The 15623-nt window shown below is 42.3% G+C and overlaps 1 protein-coding gene across 1 annotated transcript; it reads left to right on the top strand.

Moving 5' to 3' along the window:
* LOC109836612 (zinc finger CCCH domain-containing protein 32) lies at window positions 1003–15296 on the top strand. The gene is made up of 3 exons (XM_020404572.1): window positions 1003–1252; window positions 12290–12400; window positions 13231–15296. The coding sequence occupies exons 1-3, from the start codon at window positions 1154–1156 to the stop codon at window positions 14974–14976; spliced, it is 1956 nt and encodes a 651-aa protein (XP_020260161.1). The 5' UTR covers window positions 1003–1153; the 3' UTR covers window positions 14977–15296.

The raw sequence follows: 15623 nt of genomic DNA, 5'->3' as shown, positions 1-15623 counted from the left end.
TCTGCAGCGCCTGCTGGGATGCAAGCGGTCTTGCACATCGCATTACAGCTGTCCTCATTCTTGCCATTGGAGCAACGCTCAACGCAGTCGTTGAAGCAGTTGAAGGCGGTGGTTGCGGGGATCGATACTGCAATCAGGGCGACGATGAGGAGGGCGGCGGTGACAGCGACCTTGGTGTTGGCCATTGATTTGATCTTGTTGGTGTTAGATACTGCGAGAAGGAATGAGGGAGAGAGTGTGGAGTTTGTTGTGGGGATTCATGGGGTTATTTGAAGGGGGAATGATGGGCTGGGAGAGTTTTTTGGTTGTTTGGAGGGAGGAAGGGAGAGCCCTTGGTTCGTGCAGAGGATGAAACGAGAAGCAAAAGACTCGGTCTCAAGAGCGAGTGTGCGTTCTTGCTATGATGCCTCCACTAAGTTGTTGATTATATATTGATTAGTTTAATAAGCTTTAACTCCTTTGGTGCCATATCTATTAGAAGTGGTCTAAGATCTTTTACTAATACTTTCTTCAAGTGTTATACGTAGATTGACGAGATTGTTGCCGTCGCCGCTGCTAAAAACAAGTTTTGAGACATCATGTGCCATGCACGTGACGAGATCTCGTCGGAAATTTGCCCGCCGACGAGAAACCATGCCTTATTGGTTAGTTTGATCAATTAAAATGTCTTAAAACGGATTTGCCTATTTAAAATACCTTGTTAGAAAATAGGGTGAAATTAAAATACCAATATGAGTATTTAGCCTTAAAATATTCCAAACCAAACAAACAAGTGAAATATGAATCTAGTTATGGTGTTTACTTTACATATCAAGCCGGACAGCCCCTAATTTGAGAGCATAGCATTTGTGTAGTTAGGGCTCATTTAGTCAAGCCAACGGTGGGAGATCACAGTACAATCAATCTCATCCGTCCAATCCCATATCCCCACCTCCCCTCGTAGCCAGACGATCACACAGTTACAAAAACACCCCTCGACTACTCAATATAATGACTACCAAGGTCGAAACACCGATCGAAACCCAGCTACAAAATCATCAAATAGAACCCCTCAAAAACCTCAATTTCCTTATCCAGCCCTCTCCAGTTCTCCCTCCTCCTCCTCTATTTTTGCCCTAATTTGAGACCCACCGTCTTGATTTGCGATCGATAGATGATGGAGGCGAATCGCCCGTCGACGGCGGAGGAGGAGGCGCTGAAGAAAAACACGGATTGCATCTACTTCCTCGCTTCTCCGTTCACTTGCAAAAAGGTGCTTTAAAAGAAAATTTCTTTTCGCTGTTTATTTTGTGCTTTGTTTGTTGGGGTTTAGTTTTGTCGCGGTATCGGATCTGAAATTATTCGTGGCAGCTGCTGAAATTGATTGAGTTGTTTTGTGATTGATCTTCTAGGGTTTTGGGTGAATGGTTTTGGTTAAATAATTTGGATTTTTAAGTCAAAAAGTGAATTATTCTTAAATCAATTATCAGTCAGTATTAGAATAAGTAATGTTTGATGGCTTAAAAAAGTTCTTTTTAGAGAAAGACAATGAATTGGTGTATGATCTGTTGGTTATTATTCACTGCAAATAGCTATCTCTGTGTAGATAATGGTATCAAAGGCAATTTTATACTGTTACCATAAAGCTGATTCATTTCCATATGAGAGAATAGCAACTCGAACTTGAAATTGTGAAATTTCCGACAAGTGGCCGGCTTATGTCTAAATCTAGACTTTTGATGTGTAATCAACCATATCTGGTTGCTCATTGGTCAGTTGATTTACTTTTATGACCTTTTCATGCCTAAATCCATATGGGTCATATGAGAACCAAAAAAAGAATTAGATTTTTGGATCATTAATTCCAGCTAGCCAAGGTTCCCCGGACATCTTTCTTGTCCAGAAGAGTATTAAGTATCATTAACTACTTCTGTGACATACGCGTTCATGCTATTCTATACCCTCAAATTTTCTTAAACACTAAATATTTTCCTTTGTATGTAAAAACGCAACAAGTGGAATGTTATCTTCCAAGGTGCATCGAACATTTTTCTGAGGATATAAATATTCCTTGATGAAACCCTTGCCAAAAGTTAAAGTCCTTTCAAATCCATAGAAATATGATATTAACCCTTCCGTACATAAATATTCCCATGCTCACTGTATGACATTTTCCTTACATAAATAAGTTAACATGAATCCTTCATCCTTCTCATTTTCAGAAAATCGTCACCACCATTGCTCAACTTAATAGTAGGTACTAGGTACATCTTATGGGGGGAAAGCCTAGAATCCCTAGTGGGTTGTCACTGGATCCTTGTTTATCTACAAATGTCTTGTAGTCACGCTGCTACTTGTATCTATGTTTCTTACCAAAATACGTGAAACTCCTTTGGCACAAGATAAACCGATTAGCATCCATCTTATCCTCTTGCTTATGCCAAGTGATTGTATGGGCTTTGTATGTTCAGTGATAGTAGTATTCAACAAACTTGTTGGTGTACTCACTATATGTTCTTATTTCTAAGCAACCTTCAAATAAATTATAGTGATTTAAAGACCCTGATCGCCCATGTACATGGCCTAACCAAGAGGATTCCTACACTCAACAAATTCAACTTTATATCAGCTCTAGCTGGTTGTCAGTCTATGCTAAAGTTGTTCCTTCTTTTGAAGATATTGTATTGAAGTTTTTGGAACTGCACTTATAAACCCATTGTCTTTCGGACCTTGCCAATTGATAGCTTAGCCCATGTCAACCCTCTTCTCTGGTTGTAGACACGCTCCCATTGGCAAATTAATGAATATGCAAGAAGTATGAAGCCAGAATATGGTAGACAGAATTAGATATGTTGCACTTCTCTTTTTAACTGGAAAATCTTACCTTATTAAGGTGTTGTAGATTAAAACGTACAAGAGGATTGTCTTAGTTAGAAAGCTAACATCAATAGGTAACAGATCAGGTATCTCTATCAAACATCCGGTTTTGGGAAATAAGGAAAAATGATCTCCAATTCACATCCATTAAGTGAATACAATTGGATGTGGATAAGTCATGTGAAGTTTAGTAGGTTTGCACTGTTCCAGATAAGTAAGTTTACATTTATTTGAATACGCTGATTATAAAGAGTCAAACCAACAATCACTAGTCTTATAAGATTGATAACAATGGCTTGACTAGGGTGCTTTTACACGGTTTACTCAGTATTCATTAGGCCTCAGTTTAGTCCTTATGAAGTAAAAAATGTGGCAATTTTTGTTGATGTAAATAGGTTTTTAGTCTGGCTGTTTGTTGGAAATTTGCAGTAGAAAGACAATGAAAGAAAAATTTGACTTGTATTCCTCTCAAAATCAATTACAATTTGGATTCCGATTACAAAAGAGAGGAGAATGAATTTGATTCTTCCATTTGTTTAATTCTGGGTTCTTCACGGTGGCGATGGAGTGCCTCCCTCGAATGCTCGCGTCGAGTTTGCTCTCTGTTGACTATCCGAACGTCTTGATTCACTGGAACGATATCTTCTCCTCACGGTTTGACGCTGTGGAGAACTTGCGTGGCAAGTTTGAAAATAACTCTTAACGAGTTGATAACTCTGAACGAGTTTTTAGAAGAACTTGCAGAGCAAGTTTTGAACTCTTGAAAAAGAGTTGATTTGAACCGAAAGTCGGTTATAAGCCAAGGGAATGCTCCTGTGGTCGATCGTTGCTGAGGATGAACGTCGATCTCCCCCTTGCTCCCAAAAAGAAGAATCCAAGAGCCCAAATGTGCTAGCCTTTTGACCGAATATCCCTTTGTTGATCAGAGAAAATTCGATCCCTTAACTCAATTGAGTTTCTGGTATTTATAGGGGATTAAGGGCGGTAACTACCCCCTTAATCCGCTCTTAAGTGGGGCGAAAATCCCTCAAATCGTGGGGAAAAACAGTTCCTGGAACTGTTCATTACGTGCTTTGAACGAGTGAAACGCTGAAAAATAGCGTTCAGGGCCCGAACTCTGCGTTTTTAGACTAAAAACGCAGAGTTGGGCCTATCTTGGTGGCTGAACGCACAGGCAGATTCTCTGTGCTAGGGCGTTAGAACGCAGAGCTGAACTCTGCGTTCAGCAGTTCAAGCAACACAGGCGCACATGCCACGTTTGGGCTTTAACTCTGCGTCCAAGGCTTAGGACGCAGAGTTAAATCTCTGTTGGAGATTTGAGACGCACAGGCCGCATGCGTTCTGAAATTGGAAACGCACAGGTCACTGGTGCGTTGAGGATCAACTCTGCGTTCAGAGTTTGGGATGCAGTCGAGTCTGTCGAAGAACGCACGTTACGTGTGCGTTTTGAAAGTTGAGCCTGTTTAAAGGCTGAAAACGCACAGTTCGTGCTGTTTAAGAGATTAACTCTGCGTTTTGATATTGAAAACGCAGAGTTAAGCCTGTTCTAGGCTGAAAACGCACAGTTCGTGCTGTTTTAGAGATTAACTCTGCGTTTTGATGTTGAAAACGCAGAGTTAAGCCTGAAAACGCACAGTTCGTGCTGTTTTAGAGATTAACTCTGCATTTTGAGGTTATAACGCTGGTTCGACCTGTGCGCTTTGACTCTGTAATGCAGAGGCGAACCTTAGGCGGGCTTGGCGAGCTTCAGGCTAAGTCCAATGTTCTGATGAAGTCCAGTCTTGCAGACGGACCTCAGAACATAATTTGCTGCGAAGAACAGGTCATAACTTTCAAACCGTAAGTCGGAATTAGACGAATTATATATGAAAATCGGCTATCTCGACGAGACGGAGCCATCGTATAACTATCCCCTTAATTAGCTCCATGATGGAGGTTAGTTGCCCTATTAAGTGGAGGACCGTTTCAAGGATTTGAAATGGTCAAACGCGACCTTCGCGTTGAAGAGATTGTCAATTATAATCTTTTTTTTTTTTGAACTTTTGTGAGGATCGTCAGATTGTAATCCTTACATTTAGCTCTTGATAATATGAGAGTCGTCAGATTGTAACTCCCGATGTTGATTGTGAAGGCTGTTGAATTAGAGCTTTCATCAGTTGTCGTGAAGGTCGTCAGATTGTAGCCTTCTACGTGAAAGTCCTCAAATTGTAGCCTTCTGGAAGTCGTCAAGTTGTAACTTCCATCGTCGGTGTTTGATGGGGGATCAACTATCTATTGTGATTTCTAGACAGCCTACAGAACCCCCTCCAAAGTTTTTGAAAGTTCGCGGTTGACTGGGACGAATTTTCGGAATACTTTGGATCTCAATTCTGATCTTGGAGCTGTTGATTCCTTGTCACAAAGGAGTTATTTTCTGCACCCGCTTCGAAGGCAGCTTGGTTGAAGGGATTTTCCATGTAGGACCTGTGTGAAGGTATGCGCCATAATCCTGCTTCTGGAATGTGGGGGTGGACCCTGCATTTTGAACTTGAGATGCGGGTTTCACCCTTGCATGTTGAATTTGGAATGCGGGTGTGACCTCGGCGTTCGGTTTTTGCATCGCGGGTCTGACCTCAACGTTTTGACTTAAGACATGGAAGTGGCTTCCGTGCATTTTTGACTAAGTCTTTGAGACTTGTCTTTGGCGCATCTGTTTTAAGTCTCGACTCACATCTATTAAGCTGATAGGCCTGCAAGTGTGCGTAGGATTTTTGGCAAACCCTCAGCCATCAACGGATTTGATAAGCCTTTACCGACTACCGTTTGAGTCGGGCTAGCATGTGAATTATCTAGGTCCGTTTCACATGTAACGTTGTGCTAAGAGAATGAACTCTCTTAGTCTTGATGCTATGATTTTGAATACATAGACTGTCATTTTACCGGGAAAAGACTAACCGGCAACGCGTGTTAGGCGTAGGCTTATCTCTAATTAGGGATCGAGATAAAGTCCCCTATGCATGTGAGGCATGAATTTTGATGTCCTTTTCACGGTAAAAGACTAAACGGCAACGTGTATTAGACATTGACTTATCTCTATTTAGGGATCGAGATAAAATCCCCCATGCGTGTGAGGCATGGATTTTGATGTCCTTTTCACGGTAAAAGACTAACCGGCAACGTGTGTTAGACATTGACTTATCCCTACTTAGGATTCAGGATAAAATTCCCCATGCGTGTAAGGCATGGATTTTGGCGTTATTAATAACGACCTGCTACGATATTGAATACGTAGGCTTTGCTATTATTGCGGGAATAGGCTACCCGGCAGCATGTGTTAGATGCAGACTTATCTCTAATTAGGGATCGAGATAAAGTCCCCCATGCGTGAAGGCATGGATTTTTGGTGTCATTTCTTCCTGTGTAGCTTGAAACACCGAAAGAATTAACAAGTTCATTGGGGGGTTGACTGTTAGAGGTGTTATGTTAACATAACAGTATTTTATGGACCTATCGCTCTATTGAAGAGAGTCGATAAGTTGATTTGGTCGTCAGAGGTGTGGTGTTAACTTGACGAGTTTGTGGACCTATCGCTCCATTGAAGAGAGTCGATAAGCGGATTTTGTCAGAGGTGTAGTGTTAACGTGACAAGAAAGATATTGCTATGGAAGCAATTTTGAGAACTTATCGCTCTATTGGAGAGAGTCGATAAGTGGATTTTTGTCAGAGGTGTAGTGTTAACGTGACAAGAAAGATATTGCTATGGAAGCAATTTTGAGAACTTATCGCTCTATTGGAGAGAGTCGATAAGTGGATTTTTGTCAGAGGTGTAGTGTTAACGTGACAAGAAAGATATTGCTATGGAAGCAATTTTGAGAACTTATCGCTCTATTGGAAAGAGTCGATAAGTTGATTTTGTCAGAGGTGTAGTGTTAACGTGACAAGAAAGATATTGCTATGGAAGCAATTTTGAGAACTTATCGCTCTATTGGAAAGAGTCGATAAGTTGATTTTGTCAGAGGTGTATTGTTAACGTGACAAGAATTTGGAGTGATGCAAACTGAATGCATACTCTGTGGGGATGATGATCGTCAGAAGTGTAATGTTAACTCGACGATGTGAAAGATTCGTTACTCTTAATCCAGTGGATTCCAAGTAACCAACCCCCAGTCTTGATGAAGACTTAGCAGGGGAATAAAAAAGAGGTAGACAAGGCACATCACCTAGTGGGGCACTATCCATGAAGTCGGAATAGAATCACATCACCAGGTAGACCATTATCTGATGAGTTTGACTATCAGAGGTAACTGTTAACATGATAGTTGTTGGACCCGCCATCCTACTGAAGAGGATTGACTTCAGTGGCCGTAGTATCTTTCCCTTCTGATTAGGAAGAGTGAGCCTGGTCCTGTTGCTCAGGAGAAGATTGGGCTTGGTCTGATTGCTCGGGCTGATCCTGCCTATTTTGTTCTTCAGCTTTGATCCTGACAATGATTTTTTGAGCCTGCTCACCTTGAGAGATTAGTTGTCTCCAAGAACGGCATTCTGCAACTCCTATTCGGGCTAGGAGGTCGGTTTGCAAATTGTGTCGACAGGTCTCTACTAAGGTAGATTGTGTCATACCTGACGAACACCGGAGAGCCATGGATCGGAACCTTTAGACATAGGCTTTGACTGATTCCCTCTTCTTCTGCTTAGTAGCAAGAAGGGTATGGATGGAGACTTCTGTATCCTCTTCAAAGAATCTTGACAGGAAGAGTCTCTCTATATCCGCCCATTTTTGGATACAGCCCGCAGGCAGTTTCCTCAACCATTCAAAGGCAATTCCCTTGAGGGTGCCAATGAACAATCGAGCCAGTATGGCATCGTTTGATATTACATTTCCAGTCTGTGACTTGAAATGATAAATATGTTGGTTCGGTGATCCCGTGCCGTCAAAAGTTTGTAGCGTCGGGACATCGAACTTTGGAGGATAAGGGGCTACATCCCATTCGGCAGGATAGTGTCTGATAACTCCCTCATCTTGGAGGTCGCTTCTGCTAGCAATTGCTTTAAGGCGGGCTTCCAATTCTTTCATTTTGGCAGACTGAAGATTCTGCTCGTTCTCAGTCTCTCTTCCTCCATCAGAGGAAGATTCCAGTTTGTGGGCTTCTTGGTCAGAAGCTGTATCATCAACCACTTTTCCCTTCCCTTTGCTTGTGTGAGGTTGGGATGAAGACGCTTTTCCTCTCCGGGAAGATTCTTGCCTAAGCGGCGAATCTGTCTCCTGAGATTTGGCCTTGTCTGCGACGATTTGAGTCAACATGGCCATGAGTTCATTGATGGCCTCCTGCTGAGATTTGAGCATGGCCTCCTGTTCATCAAGTCTCTTCGCGAGATCTTCATGGTTTCTCGTCATATAAGCGAAGCTCTTATGTTCAACAAAAGAGCTTGATGACTGGGACTCTGCAATGGCTGAGTGTTTGTCATCGGAATTAGTTCCTCTGGCTAAACTCCGATAGTTGACAGGGGGAATAGCTCCTGTTCGCGTTCGAGTGCGTTGGTAGACTCCTTCAAACTCGTTAGCGATTTCTCTGACGCTTGGAGAATGATCTGTCTCTGACTCGTCAGAACTAAGGGTTGATGATCTCCATCTACCAACCATGTTAGAAGTGACTCCAAGGTATTTAACCTCTAAAGTCTTCTTCCTGTGATGATGTCGTCGATTATTGAGCAAAACGACATTCGTCGGTCGGTTGAACATTGACAGCAATTCCCGCAAGTCAGAGACTTGGGATGAACCTCTCACAGAGCGTGAGGGTAGAGATGGAACCCCCTGTCCATTAAAGGATGAGACTGGCTCCTGGTGAACATGGATCTTGAGTCCACGTTGATCTTTTTGAACACGACGAATCGCATCGTGTTCTGAAGAAGAAACACGAGGGTCGTGTTCTGTTTTACTAACGCTAGACCGAAGTCTGCGTTTTGTTGATGAAACGCACCTTTGCCGGTTGCGTTTTTGTTGGTTAACGCAGTTTGTAAGTCTGCGTTTTGGATCTTGAACGCACTCCTGAGAGTTGCGTTTTGGTTCTGAAACGCACTCCTGAGAGTTGCGTTCTGCCAAATCAACGCAGTTTTGAAGGCTGCATTTTGATTGCACAACACACCACTGAGGGCTGCGTTTGGCATAAACTGAGTCCACTCCTTTAGAGGTGGGGCTGCTCGAGTAATCTCGGCGGCTAAAGGAGAGGGTTTCCTTTGGCATAGGAGCAACCTTTGGAGCTTTAGTCTCCTTGGCACCTCTCACAGAGCGTGAGGGTAGAGATGGAACCCCCTGTCCGTTAAAGGATGGGACTGGTTTTTGGTAAACATGAATTTTAAATCCATGTTGATCATTTTGAACACGACGAATCACATCGTGTTAAGAGAAGAAACACGATGGTCGTGTTTAGCTTGATTAACGCAAGACCAAAGTCTGCGTTTTGCTAGTGAAACGCAGTCCTGCGATCTGCGTTCGGATTCAGAAACGCACTCCTGAGAGTTGCGTTCAGTTTGTGAAACGCACTCCTGAGAGTTGCGTTTTGGTTCTGGGACGCACTCTTGAGAGTTGCGTTCAGCCAGATCAACGCAGGTTTGATGTCTGCGTTTAAATTTTGGAACGCACTCCTGAGAGTTGCGTTTTAGTTCTGGGACGCACTCCTGAGAGTTGCGTTCAGCCAGATCAACGCAGTTTTGAGGTCTGCGTTCTGATGTTGGAACGCGCCTCTGAAGGCTGCGTTCTATCTGGGAAACGCACCCCTGAGGGTTGCGTCTAGCTTGGCCTATGCAGAGCTCATGTTGAGGCTCGCAAACGCGGAGTTCGCGTTGATTGGAGGATCGGCTCTGGAGTCGTGCCAAAGTCGAGACTTCTCCTTTAGGGAGGGGACTGTATGAACAGTGCAACCCCCATGGGAGATAGTCTTTAGATGAGTTGGCCACAACTGGAGCTTTAGTCTCCTCGGAAACTTTGTGGATCTTGCGCATAGCCTTGGGGCTAAAGGATCCGGAGGAGAGGGCCTTCTCAAACTTGGCTTGATCGAACTCGATGATCAGAGTTTCAACGGTCGTTCCAATGAGATGAACGTCGGATTGCGCCACCACTTTTTCGTCAGAGAAGCTAGTCCCCAGCAGAGTCGCCATCTTTTGTTTGTTGGAAATTTGCGGTAGAAAGACAATGAAAGAAAAATTTGACTTGTATTCCTCTCAAAATCAATTACAATTTGGATTCCGATTACAAAAGAGAGGAGAATAAATTTGATTCTCCCTTTTGTTTAATTCTGGGTTCTTCATGGTGGCGATGGAGTGCCTCCCTCGAATGCTCGCGTCGAGTTTGCTTTCCGTTGACTATCCGAACGTCTTGATTCACTGGAACGATGTCTTCTCCTCACGGTTTGACGCTGTGGAGAACTTGCGTGGCAAGTTTGAAAATAACTCGTAACGAGTTGATAACTCTGAACGAGTTTTTAGAAGAACTTGCAGAGCAAGTTTTGAACTCTGATCGAGTTGATAACTCTGAACGAGTTTGAACTCTTGAAAAAGAGTTGATTTGAACCGAAAGTTCGGTTAATAAGCCAAGGAAGAAGCTCCTGTTGCTGGTCTCCAAAACTCCTTGTTGCTGCAGAACGCGGCAAGATGCTCGATCAAGGATCCCCAAAAAGTCAGCCAAAAACCTCCAAAAAAAAGAGGATCCGAACTCAGTTGAGTTTTGAGGTATTTATAGGGGGTTAAGGGTATAACCGCCCCCTTAAATATCTCCTTAATGAGGGTTTAATGGGGTCTAACTGCTCCCCATAAATCTCTCCATGATAGGGTAGTGATCCCCTAAAATCTTGGGGAGAAAACGGTTCTGTGTTCTAGGCTAAAAACGCACAGTTCGTGCTGTTTTAGAGATTAACTCTGCGTTTTGATATTGAAAACGCAGAGTTAAGCCTGTTCTAGGCTGAAAACGCACAGTTCGTGCTGTTTTAGAGATTAACTCTGCGTTTTGATGTTGAAAACGCAGAGTTAAGCCTGAAAACGCACAGTTCGTGCTGTTTTAGAGATTAACTCTGCATTTTGAGGTTATAACGCTGGTTCGACCTGTGCGCTTTGACTCTGTAATGCAGAGGCGAACCTTAGGCGGGCTTGGCGAGCTTCAGGCTAAGTCCAATGTTCTGATGAAGTCCAGTCTTGCAGACGGACCTCAGAACATAATTTGCTGCGAAGAAAAGGTCATAACTTTCAAACCGTAAGTCGGAATTAGACAAATTATATATGAAAATCGGCTATCTCGACGAGACGGGGCCATCCGAACCAAGCCAAAGGCTTCGGTCCGCTTCCTCCGTTTCGCCAAATTCCTTACGGTTTGAGAGATATCTGCATTCTAATATGAAGAGACCGTCAATTTGTAGTCTCTTTTGCTAGAGCTTTGCACAGATCGTCCTCTTGTAATCTTCTTCTTGGCTCTTTGAAAATATGAGAGTCGTCAGATTGTAACTCCCGATGTTGATTGTGAAGGCTGTTGAATTAGAGCTTTCATCAGTTATCGTGAAGGTCGTCAGATTGTAGCCTTCTACGTGAAAGTCCTCAAATTGTAGCCTTCTGGAAGTCGTCAAGTTGTAACTTCCATCGTCGGTGTTTGATGGGGGATCAACTATCTATTGTGATTTTTAGACAGCCTACACTGACATGTTGAGAATCCTGAGATCAGTAAAACGATGTATATGGCCAGTAATTTGAGGAATACATAATCTATCTATTGACAGAATTTTCCTTTATTTATTCTGTGCTCTGCTCTCCTTGGCACCACTGTACATTCTTGTTATGTGCTTATGTATGTTGCCAACAACCTCATCGTGCCTTCCATGTAAGATCAGTATCCGTTAAGCAACTTTTAGGGGTAGGTTAAAAACTAAGCTATCACTGTTATCACATGCACTGTCCTGGCTTGTCTATCATGTTTTTCTTGTTGTTTATAGTTATAGGGGATCATGTTTTTCTTGTTATTTATAGTCATAGGGAATCGTACTTTCAGCTAAGTCTGGCGAGCTAGCCAGAGAAATGTTTGACTATCGCTAGTCATGCTATGTCATGATATGGTTTGCGGTAGTTTAGTATTTGTTATCCAGTAGATGTTAGTGATCTACAGTATGATTCAGGCCTCATTTAAGATCCCAGCTATATTTGCTTACAGGGTGGTTTGCTTGTGGAATTAACATGAGACCATTTTGTCGTAATATTATATATGTTGAGCTGAAAGACTAGGTGAGTATGGATGTATGCATAAAAGATATTTAACACCATTAAATGGAAGTTTTACTGTAAAAGTGATTGTAATTTGTTACTAACCAAATATGATCTAAACTTCAAGTTGACAAGGCTAATCATCTATATTCATGTGTATTTTGTTAAATGTTCTGCATGGTGGTGTAACTAATCTAACATATTTGTCCTTGCTCAGGGAAATGAATGCGAGTTTCGTCATAGCGAAGGTGCTAGGGTTAATCCCAGGGATTGCTGGTACTGGTTGAATGGCAACTGCCTGAATCCAAAATGTGCATTTCGGCATCCGGTGAGTTATTTTTTTGCTATCTTAAACGAATTTGTATTGTGCAATGCAGAAACATAACTGTACACTGTTTTGTGAGCTCTTGATATATGTATTCTTTTGGATTTCATATGTATGTGTGGATAATTTCAACTTGTTTATCCGGTGCTTATGTTAGAAATTTTAGCTTTCCTGGACATATTAGTGAATATTCTTTACTCCACTTTAAAGTATATGCATGGTGGCCCTATTCTTGTTGATCTCCTTTTGTGTCCATTAGATACTTATCAAAAACATTGATGCTTTAGAATGTGCTCTCAGCACAGAAAGAAGAAATTACACTTATTAGATTCCTTTTGATATCCCTATCTTTAGTCCCACATCGGGATTCCACAAAAGAATTAGAGTGTTTAAATAGATAAGCATGGGGTTCAAGTGTAGAATCAACTAGTCAATTTTGACAGTGGTTTGAGCTAAACAACGCGCTACACTCAGTGGGTCCCATGGCTTACAATGCACCAACGTGCTCGCAGTCTTGAGGTGTGACACCTTTCCTCCTACTTAAAATAAACAGTCAAATTTGTACATAGAGAGGGTGTAGGTGAGATGATATTTGTTGTTTACAAAGAAAATATTTTTGTCCTCATCATGTACACTTTCCTTGGTCATTATAGAGTAGCATAAATATATGGAATTCCTTGGTGATCATGCTTAAACCGATATTTTTTTCCTCAAACCGATATGTCGGCCGACATGTCCGACATGTCGGGCGATATTTAAAACCTTGGTGCTGTATGATTTTGTTGTTGGTCATATTTCATGCCAATAACTGATCTATCTTCTATTTCCTTCAGCCGCTTGATGGTCTATATGGAATTCCTGCGCCTCCAGGATCATTACCATCTTCCTTGCAGGCTGTGGTCAATGTTCCTGGTGCTTATAACACAAATAAGCAAAGTGTTCCCTGCATATTTTTCCAGAGGGGGCAGTGCTTAAAAGGGGATATGTGCTCTTTCATGCATGGACCTCATCCAGCAAGCAACCGTGTCACAGATCAGTCGACAAATGGACCTCATCAAGCTGCCAATAGTGATCCACATCAATTGACAAATGGGTCTCATCTTGTTGGGAACAATGTTGTCCAGCAGGCAGCAAAGGTTTCCCCATCTCTTACTGGAACTTCACAAATGATCTCATGGGGCCTCAAAGAGTGTAATGCTTCTAAGAAAGCTGAAGGTCCTGTCAAGGGTCAGCTTCGTAATAGAAGTCTTTCACCTTACCCAGTAGATTACGAGCGTCCCAGATTTCAGCCAACCATCGCTCCTGTCAGCAGTGAAAATAGTCCAACTATGTCGAGTCATCATCCACTTCAGCCTGCTGAAGGTCATTATTCAAATGGTAGAGAGGCTGATGACTTATTGGGCGAGTCTTCTCCAGGCTTTGATGTTCTTGTGGATGATGAAGAGGACTACTTAAGGGATTCTGAGTATTATCACAATGAACAATCTATAAATGATTTTGACTACCAGCAACCTGATTACGAGCATGTTCCCAGTTTTCAGAGAGATCAATACAATGGCAAGGGTGAACATGATCGGGATTATCATAGGGTTTCCTCTGAATGGGCAATGGAGAGGATATCCAATCGTAGGCCAATGCACAGAGAGTCAAGCCCTGATGAGATCGAGGGTCTAGATTTGCGTCATCGGTTATTGAAAAAGAGGAGAGTAAGCGGCCTAAGATCCACTATCGGCACTGTGCATCATAGTGAGACTCGTAATAGAGATGATCACCTTGTTGATGATAGGTATCGTGGCCGTTCTTCTGGTAGGGGCCGGGACCAATTGAGTTCCTTTAGCTCTCGATTTCAAGGTAGAATTACACTTCCTCCAAGGTCTCCACCTATTCAGTCTTTTGACTCACATTCTGATAGAGATAGAAGGAGAATGCATGGCAGATCATCTCCATCCAGAAAAATAAACTACAAGGGGAGGCCCCATGACAGAATAAAGCGAACACCAAATGAGGAATCCAGCGGAAATGGGAGAAGATTTAGATATCGACCGGAGAGGAGAGATGATGGAAACCCTTTAAGCTTTGCTGGTCCAAAGAGTCTGGCAGAGTTAAAAGGTGCAATGGTTTCTGGAACTTCCCGGGAGCAGGCAGCCAAGAGCATGAATGCACCCCTTTCAGCCGGCTATCAAGCATCTGAAGATTCACTTTCTTTCGAAGGGCCCAAGCCATTGAGTGATATTTTGAAGAGGAAACGACAGAATACACCTGAGAATGAAATTAATGGGAGAATCGCTGAAGAAAGGGACTATAATGGCGATAGGAATGAACTTAATGGGAGAAAGGCTGAAGAAAGTGACTATAATGACAATAGCGCTGAAAACCCTGAAACTCAAATAATTGAAGAGGAGAAAGAAGACAGAGAGTCTCAATACAAGGAAATAGGGGGTGAAGACTTGAACATGGAAGATGAAGACAATGCATATCCTGAAGACGAGGATAAGTATCATGGTGATGAGACTGCGTATCAGGAGGATGAAGATGATGAAGACGAATTTGCCAAGAAGGTTGGTGCCTTCTTCTCATAAAGGTAGATGCACGTGCGAGACAATGTCACGAAGAAGATTTGTGTTGTATTGTTCACTTATTTTTGTGGATACCAATTTTGAGGGGATTTCAGCGTCACTGTAATTGAGAATCTTTATAGGGAGTGATTTGGATAGAGAAGAGGATGGGGGTTAGGTTTTTGTTAGAAGGTTGATCTGTATGAGTTTTTATTTTGTGGCTCTGCAGTTCTGGAAACTGGCTTCTCCGAGAGAGCTTAGGTTGTATTAACAGTTGAGATATTTATTTGTTGTACTCAAAAGTTACAAGGTTGTGAATTTCCCTTGGTGGTTACCCCCACAAATTTTTATGTTTGATATGTTGCTCTTCTCTGATGACTTATAACATTCATGACTTATAACAGTATGGAATGGAAAAAAAATAGAATTCATGTAGCCGACCCCGAATATTTGGGATAAAGGCTTGGTTATTGTTGTTGTTGTATATGTTGCTCTTCTCTGTTATTGTTTATGTATTGGATTATTTACATTCTGGTACATTATTATAAGGTGTAATTTCACAAGTGACCCTGGGGTTCATGTATATGTGTGGATAGCTATTGATGTTACTGGCTGAGGTCATACTGGTGACCCTAGTAACAGTTACCTTAGGGTTCACTCATGCTTACCGG

The sequence above is a fragment of the Asparagus officinalis genome, chromosome 4 (genome assembly GCF_001876935.1).
Source record: "Asparagus officinalis chromosome 4, Aspof.V1, whole genome shotgun sequence".
NCBI classification, from domain to species: Eukaryota; Viridiplantae; Streptophyta; class Magnoliopsida; order Asparagales; family Asparagaceae; genus Asparagus; species Asparagus officinalis.
The sequence above is the reverse complement of the archived record's forward strand: the minus strand, read 5'-3'. Positions and strand labels throughout refer to the sequence as shown.

What these genes read in the sequence shown, in the direction of transcription:
- LOC109836612 (XM_020404572.1), top strand. Translation starts at nt 1,154, where the DNA reads ATGATGGAGGCGAATCGCCCGTCGACGGCGGAGGAGGAGGCGCTGAAG. An exon ending in CTCCGTTCACTTGCAAAAAG is followed by an intron (nt 1,253 to 12,289) that starts GTGCTTTAAAAG and finishes GTCCTTGCTCAG; the next exon opens with GGAAATGAATGCGAGTTTCG. An exon ending in AATGTGCATTTCGGCATCCG is followed by an intron (nt 12,401 to 13,230) that starts GTGAGTTATTTT and finishes TATTTCCTTCAG; the next exon opens with CCGCTTGATGGTCTATATGG.